Source organism: Pocillopora damicornis, chromosome 1, assembly GCF_964200805.1.
Source record: "Pocillopora damicornis chromosome 1, jaPocDami1.2, whole genome shotgun sequence".
NCBI lineage: Eukaryota > Metazoa > Cnidaria > Anthozoa > Scleractinia > Pocilloporidae > Pocillopora > Pocillopora damicornis.
The window spans coordinates 9,724,644-9,745,075 of record NC_142670.1 but is presented as its reverse complement, the minus strand read 5'-3'; the positions used below and the strand labels follow the sequence as shown (position 1 = coordinate 9,745,075).

Genomic DNA, 20,432 nt, shown 5'->3' with positions numbered 1-20,432 from the left:
TCACTACTCCAAAAGAAAAGATGTGACAAAACATCATATCTGTCACATAACGTGCTAAAGAAGTGCGTCGCGTGACATCCCAAGAAACGGTTGCCAGTGATCGATATTAGAAAATAAAAGAAGAAAATATCGAAGTTTATCTCTCATTCAGCGAACCTATTCAAAGAAATGGGCAAAAGTTATTAAACGAATACTACTTCAAACGGCAAGAAATGGCTTATGCAGGTTGATGCAGAAATTTTCCTTCCTTTGTCATTGATTTCGTCTTCCATTCTAACAAAACACCAAGCGACTAGTTTCATTGTTTGACATTCAATTGTTAGTTTATTGTACTTAGATAGCAAGTAAACAATCTAATCAGAGAAACTAAATAAAATCATTTGGCTCCAACGTTCCAGCTCGTTCTGAGCTTCCTTCAATTCTTTGTAAGCCATAACTAAAATCATAAAATAAAACTTGTCGTTTTGCCTTTGGACGATTAGTTTCAACAATACACTTAAAATGCATCCTTCTGCTTGTAAAAAAATAACACAATTTATCGCATTCAAAATTAAAGGAGAAATCTCAGAAAATTAGCGAATACCAAGACTAAATCCTGGCCATTACGACCAAACTCTGTCATTTAACTCCAGATAAATCAAATTCTGATCGGCAGAAACTAACTTTAAGTACCAATGACTGGGTACAAATCCTCGAAAAGTTAATCATTGTTTGACATTCAAATGTTAGTTTATTGCACTGATATAATAAGTAAACAATCTAATCCGAGAAACTAAATAAAATCGTTTGGCTTCAACTTTCCAGCTCGTTCTGAGCTTCCTTCAATGCTTTGTAGGCCAGTAACTAAAATTATAAAATAAAACTTCTCGTTTTGTCTTTGGAGATTAGATTACGCAATATACTTAAAATGCATCGTTCTTCTTGTAAAAAATAACACAATTAATCGCATTCAAAATTAAGTGGCGATCTCTGTGAGAGCGATCCAGGGCATTTCGCATCGGAACAAAGTTTTCCCTCAAACTTTGCCTAATAATCTATCCTTTGTAGCAAGTAAATAAAACCACATTGGTTTCTGGAAATACGTTAAAATAAAATTTTTAGAGCTCTCAATAGTCAAAGCTGCAAAAGGCCCTTTTTTGAACGCTTGCGACATCGAAAATTAAAGTTAAAAAGCCTGGTCCTCGTATCACACCGCATGCAGCAAAAGATCTTTTGTGTTCTTAAGCTTTGTGATATGTAAGGTTTAAAAAGAGCATTTCAATTTTGATATTCGCTCATTCAGAGGTTCGTCATAATTTATTTAAAAACACTCGTTAGACAGCTTTCTGAAATTGATCAAAAGTACTCTTTCTTTCTTGGTTGATATTGCTCAAGTCCAGACCTGACCATTGAAAACTCCGCTTGATTTCTTCTAATAAGATATTTGGCAGCATAAAAATATAAAAACATCTTGCACTTATTAATTTTCTTCGCCGTGGTGACCTCAAACTTTTAGCTATTTTGCTACCGTGACAGCCGATTATGCAAATTAGTTCTCCGACCGTTTTATATAAGTAGCTCAATAAATCTTAGATTTTAACCATTTTAAGTTGAAAATAAAATAGGACAGAGCTTTAAGACCACACTGATTGATACTCTTAACATTTTAAAAGGCCAAAATTTGACAAATTTTTACTATCCTGTGTCGAAAGACTTCAACAACAACGTATCGAATATCATAATTTGATTGGCGTTCAGTCAACCTTTTAATGGTAATCTCTTTTTTAAGAAATTAGCTTCTGTTATTTCATATTTGAGTTCTGACAGCTTATGCTATTCAACCTGTATGAATATTCCAGAACCAAACAACAGGATTTTATTTGGTGTAACCGGCGATAACAGCGCACACTTTCCTCCAAAGATAGATTATTAGGCAAAGTCTGAGGGAAAACTTTGTTCCGATGCGAAATGCCCTGGACGCTCTTAGAGAGATCGCCACTTAAAGGAGAAATCTCAGAAAATTAACTGATACCAAGACTAAATCCTGGCCATTACGGCCAAAATCTGTCATTTTAAGTCCAGATAAACCAAATTCTGATCGGCAGAAACTAACTTTAAGTACCAATGGCTGGGTACAAATCCTCGAAAAGTTAATCACAATTTCCATCTGATATAGACTAAGATAATCGAGCAATCGGACAACTAGTTATTCTCCAATTTCCATAGAAATTCTCCACACATGCACATGGCTATAACAGCTTTACATCACTCATGAGAAAGAAACCGATTGAGAAAAAGTCTAAAAAAAACTGTGGAAAACCTTTCCAAGACGTTTCAACTTCGACGTAAATGCAACGCCTCAATCGGCCTAGTAAGTCATACTTAGATTAAAAATTAACTTTTTACATAACTGGTCATGATAATTTCAAGATATCATATGGAAAAAAAACAGTAGTTTCAGCAGAACATCAAAGATTAAGCGCTAAAGAGCAGTTCAGTCAAGCAAAAAGTCAACTTTTGAATCAAAGGAAATCCGTTCTCGTGTTAAACTTGACTTTGGCCGTCTTTTGGTTCTTCTTGCTTTGAAAAGAAGACTCTTGAGAAAGATTCATAAGTAGCTTACTGGTTTCTGGTTCAAATATCAGCGTTTGCAGGTATCCGAAAACACTCTGGGATTCCAATGCTCACTGCCTTAACTGAAAAATAAAAAAAAGCTAAGTTTAGGGAGAATGGTTGAGTTTCCATGAAATATTTCCTAGCACATGCGGAAACGATACATTGCACAACAGCATTGTTTTAAAAGAAATTTGCTTTTTTACTCCTATTATGTTTCCTAACAAGAATGTCATCATCGTAAACGTGTCCACTTGATTGTACTGCATCTCAATTTGCAGGAGCAAAAACTAAATTCGTAAGCCAACTGAAAGGAAAATAACACGCGAGTATCACTGCTCATACATAAGCTATAATTATGATTTAAGGTAACTTTGTATTGAATAGAATGTATAAACAGAATATTTAATAATATTTAAATTTATTAATTCATTAATTAATTAACTCAATTTATTGAGTTCATATCTTCCCGTGCAGTGAAATGATGTGAAGTTTTTATACGAAATAATTCATATTTGTACTGCGGTTGTAGATGAAAGTGAAATGTGATCATCGCAGTAAATTTTCCAATTTAAGCAATTGGAAATGTGATCATCGCAGTAAATTTTCCAATTTAAGCAATTGGAAAGAAGAAGCCTGAAAAAAATCAGGGCTTCAACGGGATTCGAACCCGTGACCTCCGCGATACCGGTGCGATGCTCTACCAACTGAGCTATGAAGCCACACATTGGGAGCGAGGTCAATTTATTGAGTTCATATCTTCCCGTGCAGTGAAATGATGTGAAGTTTTTATACGAAATAATTCATATTTGTACTGCGGTTGTAGATGAAAGTGAAATGTGATCATCGCAGTAAATTTTCCAATTTAAGCAATTGGAAAGAAGAAGCCTGAAAAAAATCAGGGCTTCAACGGGATTCGAACCCGTGACCTCCGCGATACCGGTGCGATGCTCTACCAACTGAGCTATGAAGCCACACATTGGGAGCGAGGTCAATTTATTGAGTTCATATCTTCCCGTGCAGTGAAATGATGTGAAGTTTTTATACGAAATAATTCATATTTGTACTGCGGTTGTAGATGAAAGTGAAATGTGATCATCGCAGTAAATTTTCCAATTTAAGCAATTGGAAAGAAGAAGCCTGAAAAAAAAAAAAATCAGGGCTTCAACGGGATTCGAACCCGTGACCTCCGCGATACCGGTGCGATGCTCTACCAACTGAGCTATGAAGCCACACATTGGGAGCGAGGTCAATTTATTGAGTTCATATCTTCCCGTGCAGTGAAATGATGTGAAGTTTTTATACGAAATAATTCATATTTGTACTGCGGTTGTAGATGAAAGTGAAATGTGATCATCGCAGTAAATTTTCCAATTTAAGCAATTGGAAAGAAGAAGCCTGAAAAAAATCAGGGCTTCAACGGGATTCGAACCCGTGACCTCCGCGATAAACTTCTTCTTTCCAATTGCTTAAATTGGAAAATTTACTGCGATGATCACATTTCACTTTCATCTACAACCGCAGTACAAATATGAATTATTTCGTATAAAAACTTCACAGAATATTTACTTGTTTCGGCTTCCAATATCCTTGAAATCTAGTTTGACGTCATCGCCAATGAGTACAAATGGTGCCCAGTAAATCACCTCTTTGAACTTTTCAATTTCTTTCATACACTTCATGGCCTGATTGAGAGCTTCACTTGCCTTCTTGCCTTTGGCAAGTGCATCGTAGAAGAAGGTCATGAACTCCAGGGTCCCCTCGTCGCCAATCGCCCACAAGGTTACCACAACAGATCTAGCACCGGCACCCAAAAGTGCACGCGCCATGCCGACCACACCCTCAGCCATGATCTCTCCACGAGCAGTGTGACAGCAGCTAAGTACAACCAGACGTGCTCGCAACCCAGCTTCTATGACATCTTTCATCGTCAGTAGATAGTCTTTCTCTTGCGGATGAGTTTTTTGTCTTGTGGTGTTTGGTGCCAGGATAACTTCTCCAGTTTCCATTTTACCGTGCGCTGCTATGTGAACTAAGGCCACTGATGATATTCGTTTTAACACTTCATCTTTTGTTGCCATTTCTCCAGTGAGGGGGCAAACATTAAGGACACGGCCGATCATCTCCACTTCTTTCCTTGCTCCTGGAAGTTGTACTAAAAGTCCTCCCTCATAGATGATATGTTTGAAACATGGGTCACCGACAAGCAATGCACCAGTCTTCACGTGAAAGTCAGCTGGACAATCATGAATTAGTTGCAACGTCGTCAGAGATGGAAGCACACGAATTCTGAAAGAATCACTTAAATATGATGAGTTCGACTCCTGCAATGCTGCATAAGGTACAAGACAAAACGGCCCCTCAGGAACGAATGTGATCTCGTCGTTGCCTTTGATCAGGTCAGCAATAGGAGAAACGATGATGTCATGCAGCTTATTTAAAGCACTTGATTGGGAGTGCCTCACATCAACTTGGATCACACCATTAGCCATTTCTTCTTCTGTCGGCGAATCAAGCAGAGGATTTTCGATGGCAACAGTATCTCTTGCACCGATCTCCTTAAGAGCAGATTTGTTCAGTAGCTGGATGAAACATTTCAATTCATGCTCAAACCTATAGTCGTTGACGTGTACCTGTCTCATATGGATGTTATCTTCACTAAGGCAAACCCAGAAGTAAACGCATGGCCCATTGATAGCTATGAAAACTGTACTCAATTTAACACATCTCAGAGAAATGCGGGATGCGCTGTGCGTTAAAGAAGCTCCAGGCGAATATTTTGTGTCCATGAGATCTCTCAGAGCTTGAGCACTTCCTTTCTCTGCGGCAAGAAGAGCCTTTACAGCTTGACCTCGATTGAGATTTATACGCCACAAACCTTTGTATGCACCTTGGTACTTACTACGATAAGAAATCTTCCACTGATCGTTGAGTTGAAGACTGGCCCTGACATCATCATACAATTCTACACTCGAGTAATAACAGTCAAAGGCCACCATAAGATTTCCTTGGCACTCAAAATTGTTTCCAAGGAGATAGAGTGAGCACGCTTCCTCGGTCTTATTTCCCACTTCTTTAGCAATTTCAAGTTGACGCTGATGGTACTCGATGGCTGTTTTAAACTTTCCTAGACTGCCATAAGCGTTGCCGAGATTGCCATAACTTTTTCCCTCTCCGGCCTGGTCTCCCACTTCTTTAGCAATTTCTAAATGACGTTGATGGTACTCCATTGCTGTTTTGAACTGTCTTAGACCTTGGTAAGCGTGGCCGAGGCCGCCATAACCGATTCCCTCTCCGGCCTTATCTCCTACTTCTTTAGCAATTTCTAGATGACGTTGATGGTACTCGATGGCTGTTTTAAACTTTCGTAGACTGTCATAAGCGTTGCCGAGATTGCAATAACTTGCTCCCTCTCCGGCCTTGTCTCCCACTTCTTTAGCAATTTCTAGATGACGTTGATGGTACTTGATGGCTGTTTTGAACTCTCCTAGACTGTGATAAGTGCAGCCAAGATTGCCATAACTTCCTCCCTCTCCGGCCTTGTCTCCCACTTCTTTAGCAATTTCTAGATGACGTTGATGGTACTTGATGGCTGTTTTGAACTCTCCTAGACTGTGATAAGCGATGCCGAGATTTCCATAACTGATTCCCTCTCCGGCCTTGTCTCCCACTTCTTTAGCAATTTCTAGATGACGTTGATGGTACTTGATGGCTGTTTTGAACTCTCCTAGACTGTGATAAGCGATGCCGAGATTTCCATAACTGATTCCCTCTCCGGCCTTGTCTCCCACTTCTTTAGTAATTTCTAGATGACGTTGATGGTACTTGATGGCTGTTTTGAACTCTCCTAGACATCGATAAGCGTTGCCGAGATTGCCATAACTTTTACCCTCTCCGGCCTTGTTTCCCACTTCTTTAGTAATTTCTAGATGACGTTGATGATACTTGATGGCTGTTTTGAACTCTCCTAGACTGTAATAAGCGTTGCCGAGACCGCCATAACTGGCTCCCTCTCCGACCTTGTCTCCCACTTCTTTAGTAATTTCTAGATGACGTTGATGGTACTTGATGGCTGTTTTGAACTCTCCTAGACTGTGATAAGTGTTGCCGAGATTGCAATAACTTGCTCCCTCTCCGGCCTTGTTTCCCACTTCTTTAGCAATTTCTAGATGACGTTGATGGTACTTCATGGCTGTTTTGAACTCTCCTAGACTGTAATAAGCGTTGCCGAGACCGCCATAACCTCTTCCCTCTCCGGCCTTGTTTCCCACTTCTTTAGCAATTTCTAGATGACTTTGATGGTACTTGATGGCTGTTTTGAACTCTCCTAGACTGTGATAAGCGTTGCCGAGATTGCCATAACTGGCTCCCTCTCCGGCCTTGTCTTTGACTTCTTTAGCAATTTCTAGATCACGTTGATGGTACTTGATGGCTGTTTTGAACTCTCCTAGACTGTAATAAGCGTTGCCGAGACCGCCATAACCTCTTCCCTCTCCGGCCTTGTTTCCCACTTCTTTAGCAATTTCTAGATGACTTTGATGGTACTTGATGGCTGTTTTGAACTCTCCTAGACTGAGATAAGCGTTGCCGAGATTGCCATAACTGCCTCCCTCTCCAGCCTTGTCTTTGACTTCTTTAGCAATTTCTAGATCACGTTGATGGTACTTGATGGCTGTTTTGAACTCTCCTAGAAATCGAAAAGCGTTGCCGAGATTGCCATAACTGGCTCCCTCTCCGACCTTGTCTCCCACTTCTTTAGTAATTTCTAGATGACGTTGATGGTACTTGATGGCTGTTTTGAACTCTCCTAGACTGTGATAAGTGTTGCCGAGATTGCAATAACTTGCTCCCTCTCCGGCCTTGTTTCCCACTTCTTTAGCAATTTCTAGATGACGTTGATGGTACTTGATGGCTGTTTTGAACTCTCCTAGACTGTGATAAGCGTTGCCGAGATTGCCATAACTGATTCCCTCTCCAGCCTTGTCTCCCACTTCTTTAGCAATTTCTAGATGACGTTGATGGTACTTGATGGCTGTTTTGAACTCTCCTAGACTGTGATAAGCGTTGCCGAGATTGCCATAACTTGTTCCCTCTCCGGCTTTGTTTCCCACTTCTGTAGTAATTTCTAGGTGACGTTGATGGTACTTGATGGCTGTTTTGAACTCTCGTAGACTGTAATAAGCGTTGCCGAGACCGCCATAACCTCTTCCCTCTCCGGCCTTGTTTCCCACTTCTTTAGCAATTTGTAGATGACGTTGATGGTACTTGATGGCTGTTTTGAACTCTCCTAGACTGTGATAAGTGTTGCCGAGATTGCAATAACTGATTCCCTCTCCGGCCTTATCTCCTACTTCTTTAGCAATTTCTAGATGACGTTGATGGTACTCGATGGCTGTTTTAAACTTTCGTAGACTGTCATAAGCGTTGCCGAGATTGCAATAACTTGCTCCCTCTCCGGCCTTGTCTCCCACTTCTTTAGCAATTTCTAGACGACGTTGATAGTACTTGATGGCTGTTTTGAACTCTCCTAGACTGTAATAAGCGTTGCCGAGACCGCCATAACCTCTTCCCTCTCCGGCCTCGTCTCCCACTTCTTTAGCAATTTCTAGATGACGTTGATGGTACTCCATTGCTGTTTTGAACTGTCTTAGACCTTGGTAAGCGTTGCCGAGGCCGCCATAACTGATTCCCTTTCCGGCCCTATCTCCTACTTCTTTAGCAATTTCTAGATGACGTTGATGGTACTCGATGGCTGTTTTAAACTTTCGTAGACTGTCATAAGCGTTGCCGAGATTGCAATAACTTGCTCCCTCTCCGGCCTTGTCTCCCACTTCTTTAGCAATTTCTAGATGACGTTGATGGTACTCGATGGCTGTTTTGAACTCTCCTAGACTGTGATAAGTGCAGCCAAGATTGCCATAACTTCCTCCCTCTCCGGCCTTGTCTCCCACTTCTTTAGCAATTTCTAGATGACGTTGATGGTACTCGATGGCTGTTTTGAACTCTCCTAGACTGTGATAAGTGCAGCCAAGATTGCCATAACTTCCTTCCTCTCCGGCCTTGTCTCCCACTTCTTTAGTAATTTCTAGATGACGTTGATGGTACTTGATGGCTGTTTTGAACTCTCCTAGACTGTGATAAGCGATGCCGAGATTTCCATAACTGATTCCCTCTCCGGCCTTGTGTCCCACTTCTTTAGTAATTTCTAGATGACGTTGATGGTACTTGATGGCTGTTTTGAACTCTCCTAGACTGTGATAAGCGATGCCGAGATTTCCATAACTGATTCCCTCTCCGGCCTTGTGTCCCACTTCTTTAGCAATTTCTAGATGACGTTGATGGTACTTGATGGCTGTTTTGAACTCTCCTAGACATCGATAAGCGTTGCCGAGATTGCCATAACTTGTTCCCTCTCCGGCCTTGTGTCCCACTTCTTTAGCAATTTCTAGATGACGTTGATGGTACTTGATGGCTGTTTTGAACTCTCCTAGACATCGATAAGCGTTGCCGAGATTGCCATAACTTGTTCCCTCTCCGGCCTTGTCTCCCACTTCTTTAGCAATTTGTAGATGACGTTGATGGTACTTGATGGCTGTTTTGAACTCTCCTAGACTGTGATAAGTGCAGCCAAGATTGCCATAACTTCCTCCCTCTCCGGCCTTGTCTCCCACTTCTTTAGCAATTTCTAGATGACGTTGATGGTACTCGATGGCTGTTTTGAATTCTCCTAGACTGTAATGAGCGTTGCCAAGACCGCCATGACCTCTTCCCTCTCCGGCGTTGTTTCCCACTTCTTTAGCAATTTCTAGATGACGTTGATGGTACTTGATGGCTGTTTTGAACTCTCCTAGACTGTGATAAGCGTTGCCGAGATTGCCATAACTGGCTCCCTCTCCGGCCTTGTCTTTGACTTCTTTAGCAATTTCTAGATCACGTTGATGGTACTTGATGGCTGTTTTGAACTCTCCTAGACATCGATAAGCGTTGCCGAGATTGCCATAACTGGCTCCCTCTCCGACCTTGTCTCCCACTTCTTTAGCAATTTGTAGATGACGTTGATGGTACTTTATGGCTGTTTTGAACTCTCCTAGTCTGTGATAAGCGTTGCCGAGACCGCCATAACTTCTTCCCTCTCCGGCTTTGTCTGCCACTTCTTTAGCAATTTCCAGACGACGTTGATGGTACTTGATGGCTGTTTTGAACTCCCCTAGACTGTGATAAGCGTTACCGAGATTGCAATAACTGATTCCCTTTCCAGCCTTGTCTCCCACTTCTTTAGCAATTTCTTGATGACCTTGATGGTACTTGATGGCTGTTTTGAACTCTCCTAGACTGTGATAAGCGTTGCCGAGATTGCCATAATTTGTTCCCTCTCCGCCCTTGTTTCCCACTTCTTTAGTAATTTCTAGATGACGTTGATGGTACTTGATGGCTGTTTTGAACTCTCCTAGACTGTAATAAGCGTTGCCGAGACCGCCATAACCTCTTCCCTCTCCGGCCTTGTTTCCCACTTCTTTAGCAATTTGTAGATGACGTTGATGGTACTTGATGGCTGTTTTGAACTCTCCTAGACTGTGATAAGTGTTGCCGAGATTGCAATAACTGATTTCCTCTCCGGCCTTATCTCCTACTTCTTTAGCAATTTCTAGATGACGTTGATGGTACTCGATGGCTGTTTTAAACTTTCGTAGACTGTCATAAGCGTTGCCGAGATTGCAATAACTTGCTCCCGCTCCGGCCTTGTCTCCCACTTCTTCAGCAATTTCTAGATGACGTTGATGGTACTTGATGGCTGTTTTGAACTCTCCTAGACTGTAATAAGCGTTGCCGAGACCGCCATAACCTCTTCCCTCTCCGGCCTGGTCTCCCACTTCTTTAGCAATTTGTAGATGACGTTGATGGTACTTGATGGCTGTTTTGAACTCTCCTAGACTGTGATAAGTGTTGCCGAGATTGCAATAACTGATTCCCTCTCCGGCCTTATCTCCTACTTCTTTAGTAATTTCTAGATGACGTTGATGGTACTCAATGGCTGTTTTAAACTTTCGTAGACTGTCATAAGCGTTGCCGAGATTGCAATAACTTGCTCCCTCTCCGGCCTTGTCTCCCACTTCTTTAGCAATTTCTAGATGACGTTGATGGTACTTGATGGCTGTTTTGAACTCTCCTAGACTGTGATAAGTGCAGCCAAGATTGCCATAACCTCTTCCCTCTCCGGCCTTGTCTCCCACTTCTTTAGTAATTTCTAGATGACGTTGATGGTACTCGATGGCTGTTTTGATCTCTCCTAGACTGTGATAAGTGCTACCGAGATTGCCATAACTTCCTCCCTCTCCGGCCATGTCTCCCACTTCTTTAGTAATTTCTAGATGACGTTGATGGTACTTGATGGCTGTTTTGAACTCTCCTAGACTGTGATAAGCGATGCCGAGATTTCCATAACTGATTCCCTCTCCAGCCTTGTGTCCCACTTCTTTAGTAATTTCTAGATGACGTTGATGGTACTTGATGGCTGTTTTGAACTCTCCTAGACTGTAATAAGCGTTGCCGAGACCGCCATAGCCTCTTCCCTCTCCGGCCTTGTTTCCCACTTCTTTAGCAATTTGTAGATGACGTTGATGGTACTTGATGGCTGTTTTGAACTCTCCTAGACTGTGATAAGCGTTGCCGAGATTGCCATAACTGGCTCCCTCTCCGGCCTTGTCTTTGACTTCTTTAGCAATTTCTAGATCACGTTGATGGTACTTGATGGCTGTTTTGAACTCTCCTAGACAGTGATAAGCGTTGCCGAGATTGCCATAACTGGCTCCCTCTCCTACCTTGTCTCCCACTTCTTTAGCAATTTGTAGATGACGTTGATGGTACTTGATGGCTGTTTTGAACTCTCCTAGACTGTGATAAGCGTTGCCGAGACCGCCATAACTTCTTCCCTCTCCGGCCTTGTCTCCCACTTCTTTAGCAATTTCTAGACGACGTTGATGGTACTTGATGGCTGTTTTGAACTCTCCTAGACTGTGATAAGCGTTGCCGAGATTGCCATAACTGATTCCCTCTCCGGCCTTGTCTCCCACTTCTTTAGCAATTTCTAGATGACGTTGATGGTACTTGATGGCTGTTTTGAACCCTCCTAGAGTGTGATAAGCGTTGCCGAGATTGCCATAACTTGTTCCCTCTCCGGCCTTGTTTCCCACTTCTTTAGTAATTTCTAGATGACGTTGATGGTACTTGATGGCTGTTTTGAACTCTTCTAGACTGTAATAAGCGTTGCCGAGACCGCCATAACCTCTTCCCTCTCCGGCCTTGTTTCCCACTTCTTTAGCAATTTGTAGATGACGTTGATGGTACTTGATGGCTGTTTTGAACTCTCCTAGACTATGATAAGTGTTGCCGAGATTGCAATAACTTGCTCCCTCTCCGGCCTTGTTTCCCACTTCTTTAGCAATTTGTAGATGACGTTGATGGTACTTGATGGCTGTTTTGAACTCTCCTAGACTGTGGTAAGTGTTGCCGAGATTGCAATAACTTCCTCCCTCTCCGGCCTTGTCTCCCACTTCTTTAGCAATTTCTAGATGACGTTGATGGTACTTGAAGGCTGTTTTGAACTCTCCTAGACTGCGATAAGCGATGCCGAGATTGCCATAACTGATTCCCTCTCTGGCCTTGTCTCCCACTTCTTTAGCAATTTGTAGATGACGTTGATGGTACTTGATGGCTGTTTTGAACTCTCCTAGACTCTGATAGGAGTTGCCGAGATTGCAATAACTTCCTCCCTCTCCGGCCTTGTCTCTCACTTCTTTAGCAATTTGTAGATGACGTTGATGGTACTTGATTGCTGTGTTGAACTGCCCAACATTATGGTAAGTACATCCGAGACTGGCATAAGTGTTTGCTTTGACTGTTAGTAGAGCATTCGATTTCTTTAATAATTGAAGCAGACGTTCGTTATTGTTTTCAATCTTAAAACGTGTCAAGGATAGCTAAATCATCGGTGGATTTGCGAAAATGCAATGGAAATGTTTGTTTTAATAATAATGAGAGTATTGGATAAACTTTAAAATTGGAATGAAAATTCGAGCGTGGATTCCTTGAAGAGATTTGATCTCAAGTTATTCGAGAGTGTTAACTAGCCCTGAAGCGCATTTTTAGTTTAAGTTCGGTCGTCATGGTGATGCTCGTCTCAAGACAAAAATGAGGGGCATTCAGCAGAAACTCTGGGAATTAGTCAATATGGCTTCTTCTTTTAAGTAAAGTTTCGTGGAATAATCGAAAGAACTCGTTAATAATATTTCAGCCTCTTTAAACTGCTCAGTGCAGTATAAGAGAACATCGCTTGCATTATGTGTAGAAGAATCTGCCTGGAACGTGTTGATTTCTCTTGAAATATTATTCGCATTGCATCTCGTATCACGTTTTAAACATTCGTCAAAGGATACGGTCAATCCCATATGCAACCAGCTCCTTGCTTCTTTATACCAGCAAAGTTCGACACAAGCTCTAGCTCCTGAAAAGGAGAGAATAACTGGTGGTGCGAGGTAATTTATTACTGTTAAGGTATAAACGTATCGATAAAATGGACTTAATTTCCCATTTAGCTGGGAACAAAAATTGTGATAATGAAGGAAATTTGAACTTGTGGAAGAACTGAAAATGAACAATAAGGAGCTAATGCAAAGCGGCTACCAATTAAGCTTCAATTGATGATGATAACGATGAATTTATCTCGCGCTTTCTTCACTTTAATATGCACTTTAGCGCTTTTCAGCACTTTTCGGGAAGTTTTCGGGCAGACTGCATTGAGCAGTTAACTTATGAAAGGGAATTTTTCAGGCGCCTCCTGCCCGGGCTTTGTAACGTCCCCTGCTAAGAGTGACCGAGAAGATGCAGGAAACGGGGCCTACGGGTTTCCACCCATATCCGGGACAAGAATATCAAACCATTTGCAGATGTCACAGCTTAGACGGCAGCACATTGTTCTCAGATATTTTAAGACTCAGGGTGATGGTCCAGTCTAGGGCTTGAACCCTCGACCTCCAGCGCTCTACATTGTGAACTAACCAGGCAGCGGTATTTGAGAGTTTATTGACATTTTCTTGTGCTTTTTACCCACATCGCAGACATTGACGCACCAGATACAATTGACACTTGGAGTACAGTAACCTGCAACAAACCGCACAATCCTCTTTTGACGAAATCAAAGAATAGAATGTTGATGGCTTATGTCTGAAAAACCCACCTTTCTTAATAGCCTTGATTAAAGTGGGTTCCAATTGAACGGCAACTGTTGCATCATTGAGACATTCCGCGTAGTTGGCTATGAGATTCCGGAAAGAAGGTTTAAAAAAGAGGTAATCACACGCAATTGCAACAAAGAAGCCTTAAAAATTACAATTGCTTAAAATGTAACGAGGATCATTTCTTTGCTTAATTTTCATCCGCTACAGGGTGATTTATGCCGTTTTTACCCTACTTTTCTGCAGTTGCTCAATTTTTTTCTTTTCTTGATGCAGATTGTGTATTCCGTTATCTTGTAACGCTGCACGACAGATTTATATGTTTACATGTGAAATTCTTACCTAAACGGAAATGAGCTGTTGCCCTGTTGCTATAAAGCTTGGCGTTAAGCCGTATATCTTTGCAGTTCAGTTGAAGTCCTTCCGTGTAGGAGTTTATCGCGTTATTAGCTTCTCCTTGTCTGTACTCTTTGTTACCTTCCTCGAGACATACTTTCACTATCCCTGAGAGGACACAGTTTTGGTGTTAATGATATAGTAATGAGTGATACGACTTCATACTACAACTTTATACTTCCAAACGAACTTTTAGGTTAAAGGAGCGTAGAGCTACGAAAAACAAAAGATCAGAATAGTTTAATATCTGTACATTTTGTTTGTGTGCAAGCTGTCGAGAGTCTGGGCTGTAGCTTGGCTATTACCTTTTCAAGTTTATCGGTTTACATTTAGGTCGAAAGGCTTTCACAAACTCCTTTTACGCCTGGCTTACGTTTTCCAAAATATCACAAGTTTCACCAGGAGATCCTATTTCAACTCAATTTCTTTTACAATCGCCCTTCAGGAGAGTTTATCTGTGCAATTTGTTTGCTTTAAAATATGCAAGCTATTTGGAGTTTTAGCTATAGCTTCGGTTATAACCAGATCAAGTCTGTTCGGTTTACACTTAAGTCGAGAGGGTTTCCAAAGTTCCTTTTACACCTGCGTTACACGTTCCAAAATATCAAGTTAGAATATAAAATCCCATAAGTTACTGAGAAAAAATGCATAAAGCAAAGCAAAGCCAGGACCGAAAAGGGTTAAAATTTTTTAATGTTCTGATAACAAAAGAAACATCGTGCTGAGAGTGACAAGAGTTCGTGGTTTGCCCATTCTTCAGAAAAGAGCGCCGGAAAACGCGTTTTTTGTTTTTGCTGTTTTTTGATTGGGAAAGTACCACTTTCCCACGAAGTGCCATTTTGCCTGTTGTAAAAGTCAGGGGTTATACATTTTGTTGGCTGGTGGTTTACAGCGTGGGCTTGGTATTGACTTAACTGTTTAAAGAGGCGTGAAATATTTAGAAGACCAAAACAGGCCATACGGCGGAGACAAAATGCCTCCTCTTCTCTGTAGAATTCTCAAATTGCGTAAAATTTCTGCCAAACATGTATTGAACAGTAAAGGACAGGAAGGTGTTAGCGCAAATACTTTCCTTTTGGCGGCCTCAAAAAATTACCCGTTTGCAAATTTTTCAAAACTCGACTTTGACAGGTCTACGGGTACCAACAGCTCCCTCTTACTGAAAATGACTTTTATACAAAAAATGACAAAATTTAGAATAATTTCAAGTGAAAAAAAGATAATACTTTTTCCGCGCAAATATCGTTCATTTTAGGCGTAAATTTTAGATAAATAGTTAATCTCCAAAACTTTGTGCGTTGATTTACAAATAAGCACCTCTAAAACTCAGAATTCTGAGTTTTACGAAGCCTAATAGGCCAATTTTGGCCCATTCTTTAACTTAAGGCTCTTCAAAGCTAAGTCGCCTTCAAATTTGTCGTTTTATTGCTTCGAATAATTAATGATGTCTATGCATTTTACCTGATCGGATCGAGCAGTAAATTGTTTTTTTCCTTTGGTTTTTCATTTTACTGGTAAAAGAGTTAGAATTTGAAGAAACAATCCTTTGCTGTTTCAAAAACTTATTCACAGAACATCCGCAAATTTTGATGTAAATGTGACAAAAAATTTACTGGGGCGTCTTTTAAACAATCTTATTTCACATGGTTTTCTCACCTCTTAAAGGGTCATTATATACATCCAGTTCAGCGTCGCTTGACGTAACTTGACTTTCTTCTGTCGCTGAAATTACCGAGAAGATATGTCAACTTTGCTAGTGATCACAACTATGTGCAATTACAACTAGCGTTCTAATACTGGCGTATTTAGTGGATTCCTTAAAAACCTTCGGGTCTAATTGATCCAAAAAATTGCGCACAAGAATTAAGATATACTTAATTAACAAAGAGTACAAAATCACCACAACGAAGTCTTTCCCTGTTGCTTTTTCTCACCTGTGGCTGGAAACTCATTTTTCACCTCCAGTTTTTCTCCGGTTGTTGGGAGGTTGCTTTCTGCCATAGCTAGAAGTAAAATTGAATCGATTGTGCTGCGCTACATTGTTTAAAATAAAAGGAGGAGACTTAGATGAAAGTAACCCAGAGAAAAAATTTTATACTTAATCATAGAGGATGAATGAGAATCTCAAAGTTTCCTCCGTCACGCTATTGTGATTGCGTGACAGTCAAGTTCTGCGGGTTGTGTCATGTTTGTTTTTTCAATTGTCTGTTTGTTAGTTTGTTTTCGTAGTCTCATCTTTTGAAACGTCGTTCAAGGCTGTCTCTTATCAAAAAGCGTGATTTGCAATAAACAATCTAGTTGTACCCGGTAGGCATGGATAAGCATGGATCAAAAATTATGCAACAAACGAAACCGAAACAACTATGAGGGTTTGCGTTACCGTCACGAATTCTACCAACAGCCCGCGAGCCCATTGCGTGAAGAAACACGTTTATCGACCCTGTTCTTCTACAAAGTGCATGTGTAAAATGTCCCTCAAAGCTATGGAAAAATTTGCTAGACAAAGTCTTTTTTTTTTTTATTAACAGAATTATAAGTTCTGGTCAATAAACTCCTTCATTAATAATTTTTTGAAGGAACCAGGAAATTTAGAATAACTGGAAGAGCTGGTCCCCTCCAAATTATGTTGGGGAAGTACTCGATTTTTTCATTTCGAATTCAGAAAAGGCGCTGATAGTCTGGGAGCAAATGTGGTCCCGTGTGAAGTTCGTGCTGAAAGCAAGCACCCAGTGTAAAAGTGTTCATTAGGACCTACTAAACATGAAAAGTTTTGGTGCCAGCTTTGCAACTTGCTCAGACGGCTTTTAAGGGGGGTCAAATTCTGATCCATGAAATCTAGCATGGAAACGAGGCTAAAACACATAATTCCTCATAACTTTGTTAATAACAGACGAAAATACACCAGACTTGCTCACATGATTGGGCATGATCCTCCCTGTTGGTTTATGTTAATTAACATAGGTCACGTGACCTTACGCATGAAAGCGAGGCTGAAACATAATTTACTATAAATTTGTTAAAAAAATCCTTATCATGCCAAACTTGCTCACCTTAGTCAGTTAGACATCTTGCATCGATTGGTGCCACTTTGTAGTGTCACGTGACCCCATACATGGAAACGAGGCTGGATATATCTGGTAGCATCGTGTAGGATGGCATTTGTCCTGCCAAATGTATTAACAACTACTAGGCAGATACATATCTGGTTATCCGATTTCAGATATAAAAACTTCAACTAATCATTGTCCTATGGCCCATAGCACAGGGACAAGACGGATAAAGCAAATACTGCGGAGGCTCCATTTGAGAATTTATCTTGTACACATAATCAATAATTTTGCCAACTTATGATACTGGTTCCATGTATTCATTTTCGTATGTATATTGGAACAAGGGCAGAAAATGAAAATAGTGACCACTGCTGTTTTATATATACAGTCATGAAAGTCTTACTGAATATCTATATACATTGTTCTGTTGTCCATTCCCATGGAATTTCCTGTTCGACTTCGTCTTCATCATACTCATCATCACTTTCAGCATACTCGTTCTGGCAATCTTCAGAGCACAGACAGAGATCAGTACAGACAAGTCCGGCTTTTTGACACTGACAACGGTTGTTAGAGCAACGGGACTTGGCGTACTTGCATCGGACAAGCTGTATAATTGCCTCTGGAGTTGGTGGAAGATTTTTCATGACTGGTACCCACTTTCCATCTTGCCATCCATAGCCTTCTGGTGAGGGCAACACCGGGTTTGCTACATGATCGTTGTTCCAAACAAGAAGCTGGTAGTGCGCTCTTAGTATGGCTTGATGGAGAGCAGCATGTGTGGGCGGCAACCTCTCAGACTCAGCTTGATTTTTCTTAAAGAGGGACCATCTGAGGGCTTTGACAGTTTTGATGTCTGTCTTTGGTTGGTACATCCGACAAACCAGCTGTTCCACTCCACTTCTTGTGCCGTCATCTGGCTGTTCCCCACAACCGAGGTTAGCAAGAGCTTGCAAGATAGGAGTGCTGGTGTTATCAAACTCATCCCAACAAATGGCTTTTCCCTTTCCAGAGAAACTCCCAGTAACATCTGCTCCAGTCAACGCATGAAATGCTGGCAGCACAGCCGTCTTAGTGGGCCCAAGGGCGTCTGCGATTGACTTCAAGTTGATAACTCTACGACTACTGCCGGTTCCAGTAACAAAGCATGGGTTGGAGCACAATTCTGGATACCGTCGGAGAGCTAAAACAAGAACATCAGTGTCAGGAGAATATATAGATAGTTGGGTAGCACCTTGAGCAGAGGCATCCAGAGCATGTAAAATAATCTTCGTGTCGGCTTCTTCTTGTGTACTTCGTAAATGCCTGGCGTCTCTGTGCGTTGCCTCACATTCCATTCCCCATGCCACAACGACTTGTCTCCCATTGCGAAATAGGATTGTAGAAATCGCTCATAATAAAGTCATATAAGCCACACGAAATACATTATCATTGCAGCTTTTTAGCTTTTATTTTTTTCATTCAAATGCTATGCATACAGCATTAATATGCATTACAATGAGTCAACGTTATTGTCCTGGATGATGTGTTCACCTTTGGCGTGTTTTGCAATCCAGCCTCATTTCCATGTATGGGGTCACGTGACACTACAAAGTGGCACCAATCGATGCAAGATGTCTAACTGACTAAGGTGAGCAAGTTTGGCATGATAAGGATTTTTTTTGACAAATTTATAGTAAATTATGTGTTTCAGCCTCGCTTTCATGCGTAAGGTCACGTGACCTATGTAAATTAGCATAAACCAGCAGGGAGGATCATGCCCAATCATGTGAGCAAGTCTGGTGTATTTTTGTCTGTTATTAACAAAGTTACGAGGAATTATGTGTTTTAGCCTCGTTTTCACGCTGGATTTCATGGGTCAGAATTTAACCCCCCCCTTAAAAGCCGTCTGAGCAAGTGGCAAAGCTGGCACCAAAACTTTTCATGTTTAGTAGGACCTAATGAACACTTTTACACTAGGTGCTTGCTTTCAGCACGAACTTCACACGGGACCTTATTTTATGACATTTGCTCCCAGACTGTGAATACGAGGTTATTTTGAGGGACTGGAGAAGATGGCACTGGAAAGTGTCCTTTACAACAAAACTCTTGTTATCAAGAAACTTCATCCACAACAAATTGAAAGCCAAGCTCAACACAAAGACTCCTGCATAGTTTAATCTTGTAGGCCATCGAGTGAATTCACTGCCAGGCCATGAGCATTTGGCGGAGGAAGTAGACTGAAAACGAAATGAGACTGAAAAATTATTTGTGAACGAATTGTTGATCAAAAGAGAATCTTTTGCGATATTATAGCGGATGTGAAATCTGGAACATTTCCCTAAAGCTGCTGAGGTGGTCTTGCCATACAGAACAAGCTTCTGCTCCACTATCAGCATTTACTGAGCTCACAGTTTTATCTTCCAGCGCACTATGTAAACAAGCAAACAATGTGTCCATTTAGTCCGTCATCGCGCGTAAAGGTATATCTACTAAAACCGAACTCTGACAGATAACCACTCAGAAATGATACTACTAACTCCCTTGTAGATACGTAGTTCGAACATTTGAAGACAAAAATTTATTCATCGTCGACGATTACCGTGTCAAGTTTTGCGAGGAGGTGGATTGATGTTCCAAAGCGTTTAAAAGACCAGAATAATTAATCGTGTCGTTGACGGGGTTTAGTTTTCATACGTGATCAAGAAATCTTAGTCATCGTGGTTCTGGGGTTAAAATTTTCACTTTTGTTGACACGTCTTCCCAATTCCTCTGCTATTTATGCGTTAAGGTGGGACCCGTGAGCGAGCAGAAAAGCTGTGCTCTGATCGGCTACTCAAGAATGTGAAATGTGTTTTCTTTCGATTCCCACTTTGATTCCCCACAGAAGGAAATAAAGAAATGCTTGTAGTCTGTTGAATACCTCGTATAATTTCGTAACTACACAGTATATTTTTGTCCTATGAATAAAAGCTTTTGCAGCATTTTTGTCTAAAACAGAGGTCACAGACTCGACCTTAACAAAATAAAAATCACAACGAAACTCCCAGATTCATTTGGCAATTCCATGGTGCATGAATATATTTAGTTATCGTGTGATACATCCTTTGATACGTTGCTGACGAAGCCTTGGTCTCGGTCCCGGCTAAAAATGTAGTGATGGAAATTGGCCGATGTACAGCCT

The 20,432-nt window shown here is 41.1% G+C and overlaps 2 protein-coding genes across 2 annotated transcripts; both read right to left on the bottom strand.

Moving 5' to 3' along the window:
- Nucleotides 1-710: 710 nt before the first annotated feature.
- On the bottom strand, nt 711-12,756 carry LOC149051874 (uncharacterized). Its single transcript, XM_089179923.1, has 5 exons — nt 12,721-12,756; nt 11,412-12,326; nt 10,396-11,291; nt 4,162-10,284; nt 711-2,675 (listed from the first exon to the last, which is right to left on the bottom strand). Exons 1-5 carry the CDS (start codon nt 12,754-12,756, stop codon nt 2,672-2,674), a joined length of 7,974 nt encoding a protein of 2,657 aa, XP_089036049.1. The 3' UTR covers nt 711-2,671.
- Nucleotides 12,757-12,791: 35 nt separating this feature from the next.
- Nucleotides 12,792-16,633, bottom strand: LOC149051873 (hsp70/Hsp90 co-chaperone CNS1 homolog). Its single transcript, XM_089179921.1, has 5 exons — nt 16,600-16,633; nt 15,876-15,941; nt 14,166-14,327; nt 13,826-13,903; nt 12,792-13,093 (listed from the first exon to the last, which is right to left on the bottom strand). The coding sequence occupies exons 1-5, from the start codon at nt 16,631-16,633 to the stop codon at nt 12,792-12,794; spliced, it is 642 nt and encodes a 213-aa protein (XP_089036047.1).
- Between the last annotated feature and the right edge of the window lie 3,799 nt (nt 16,634-20,432).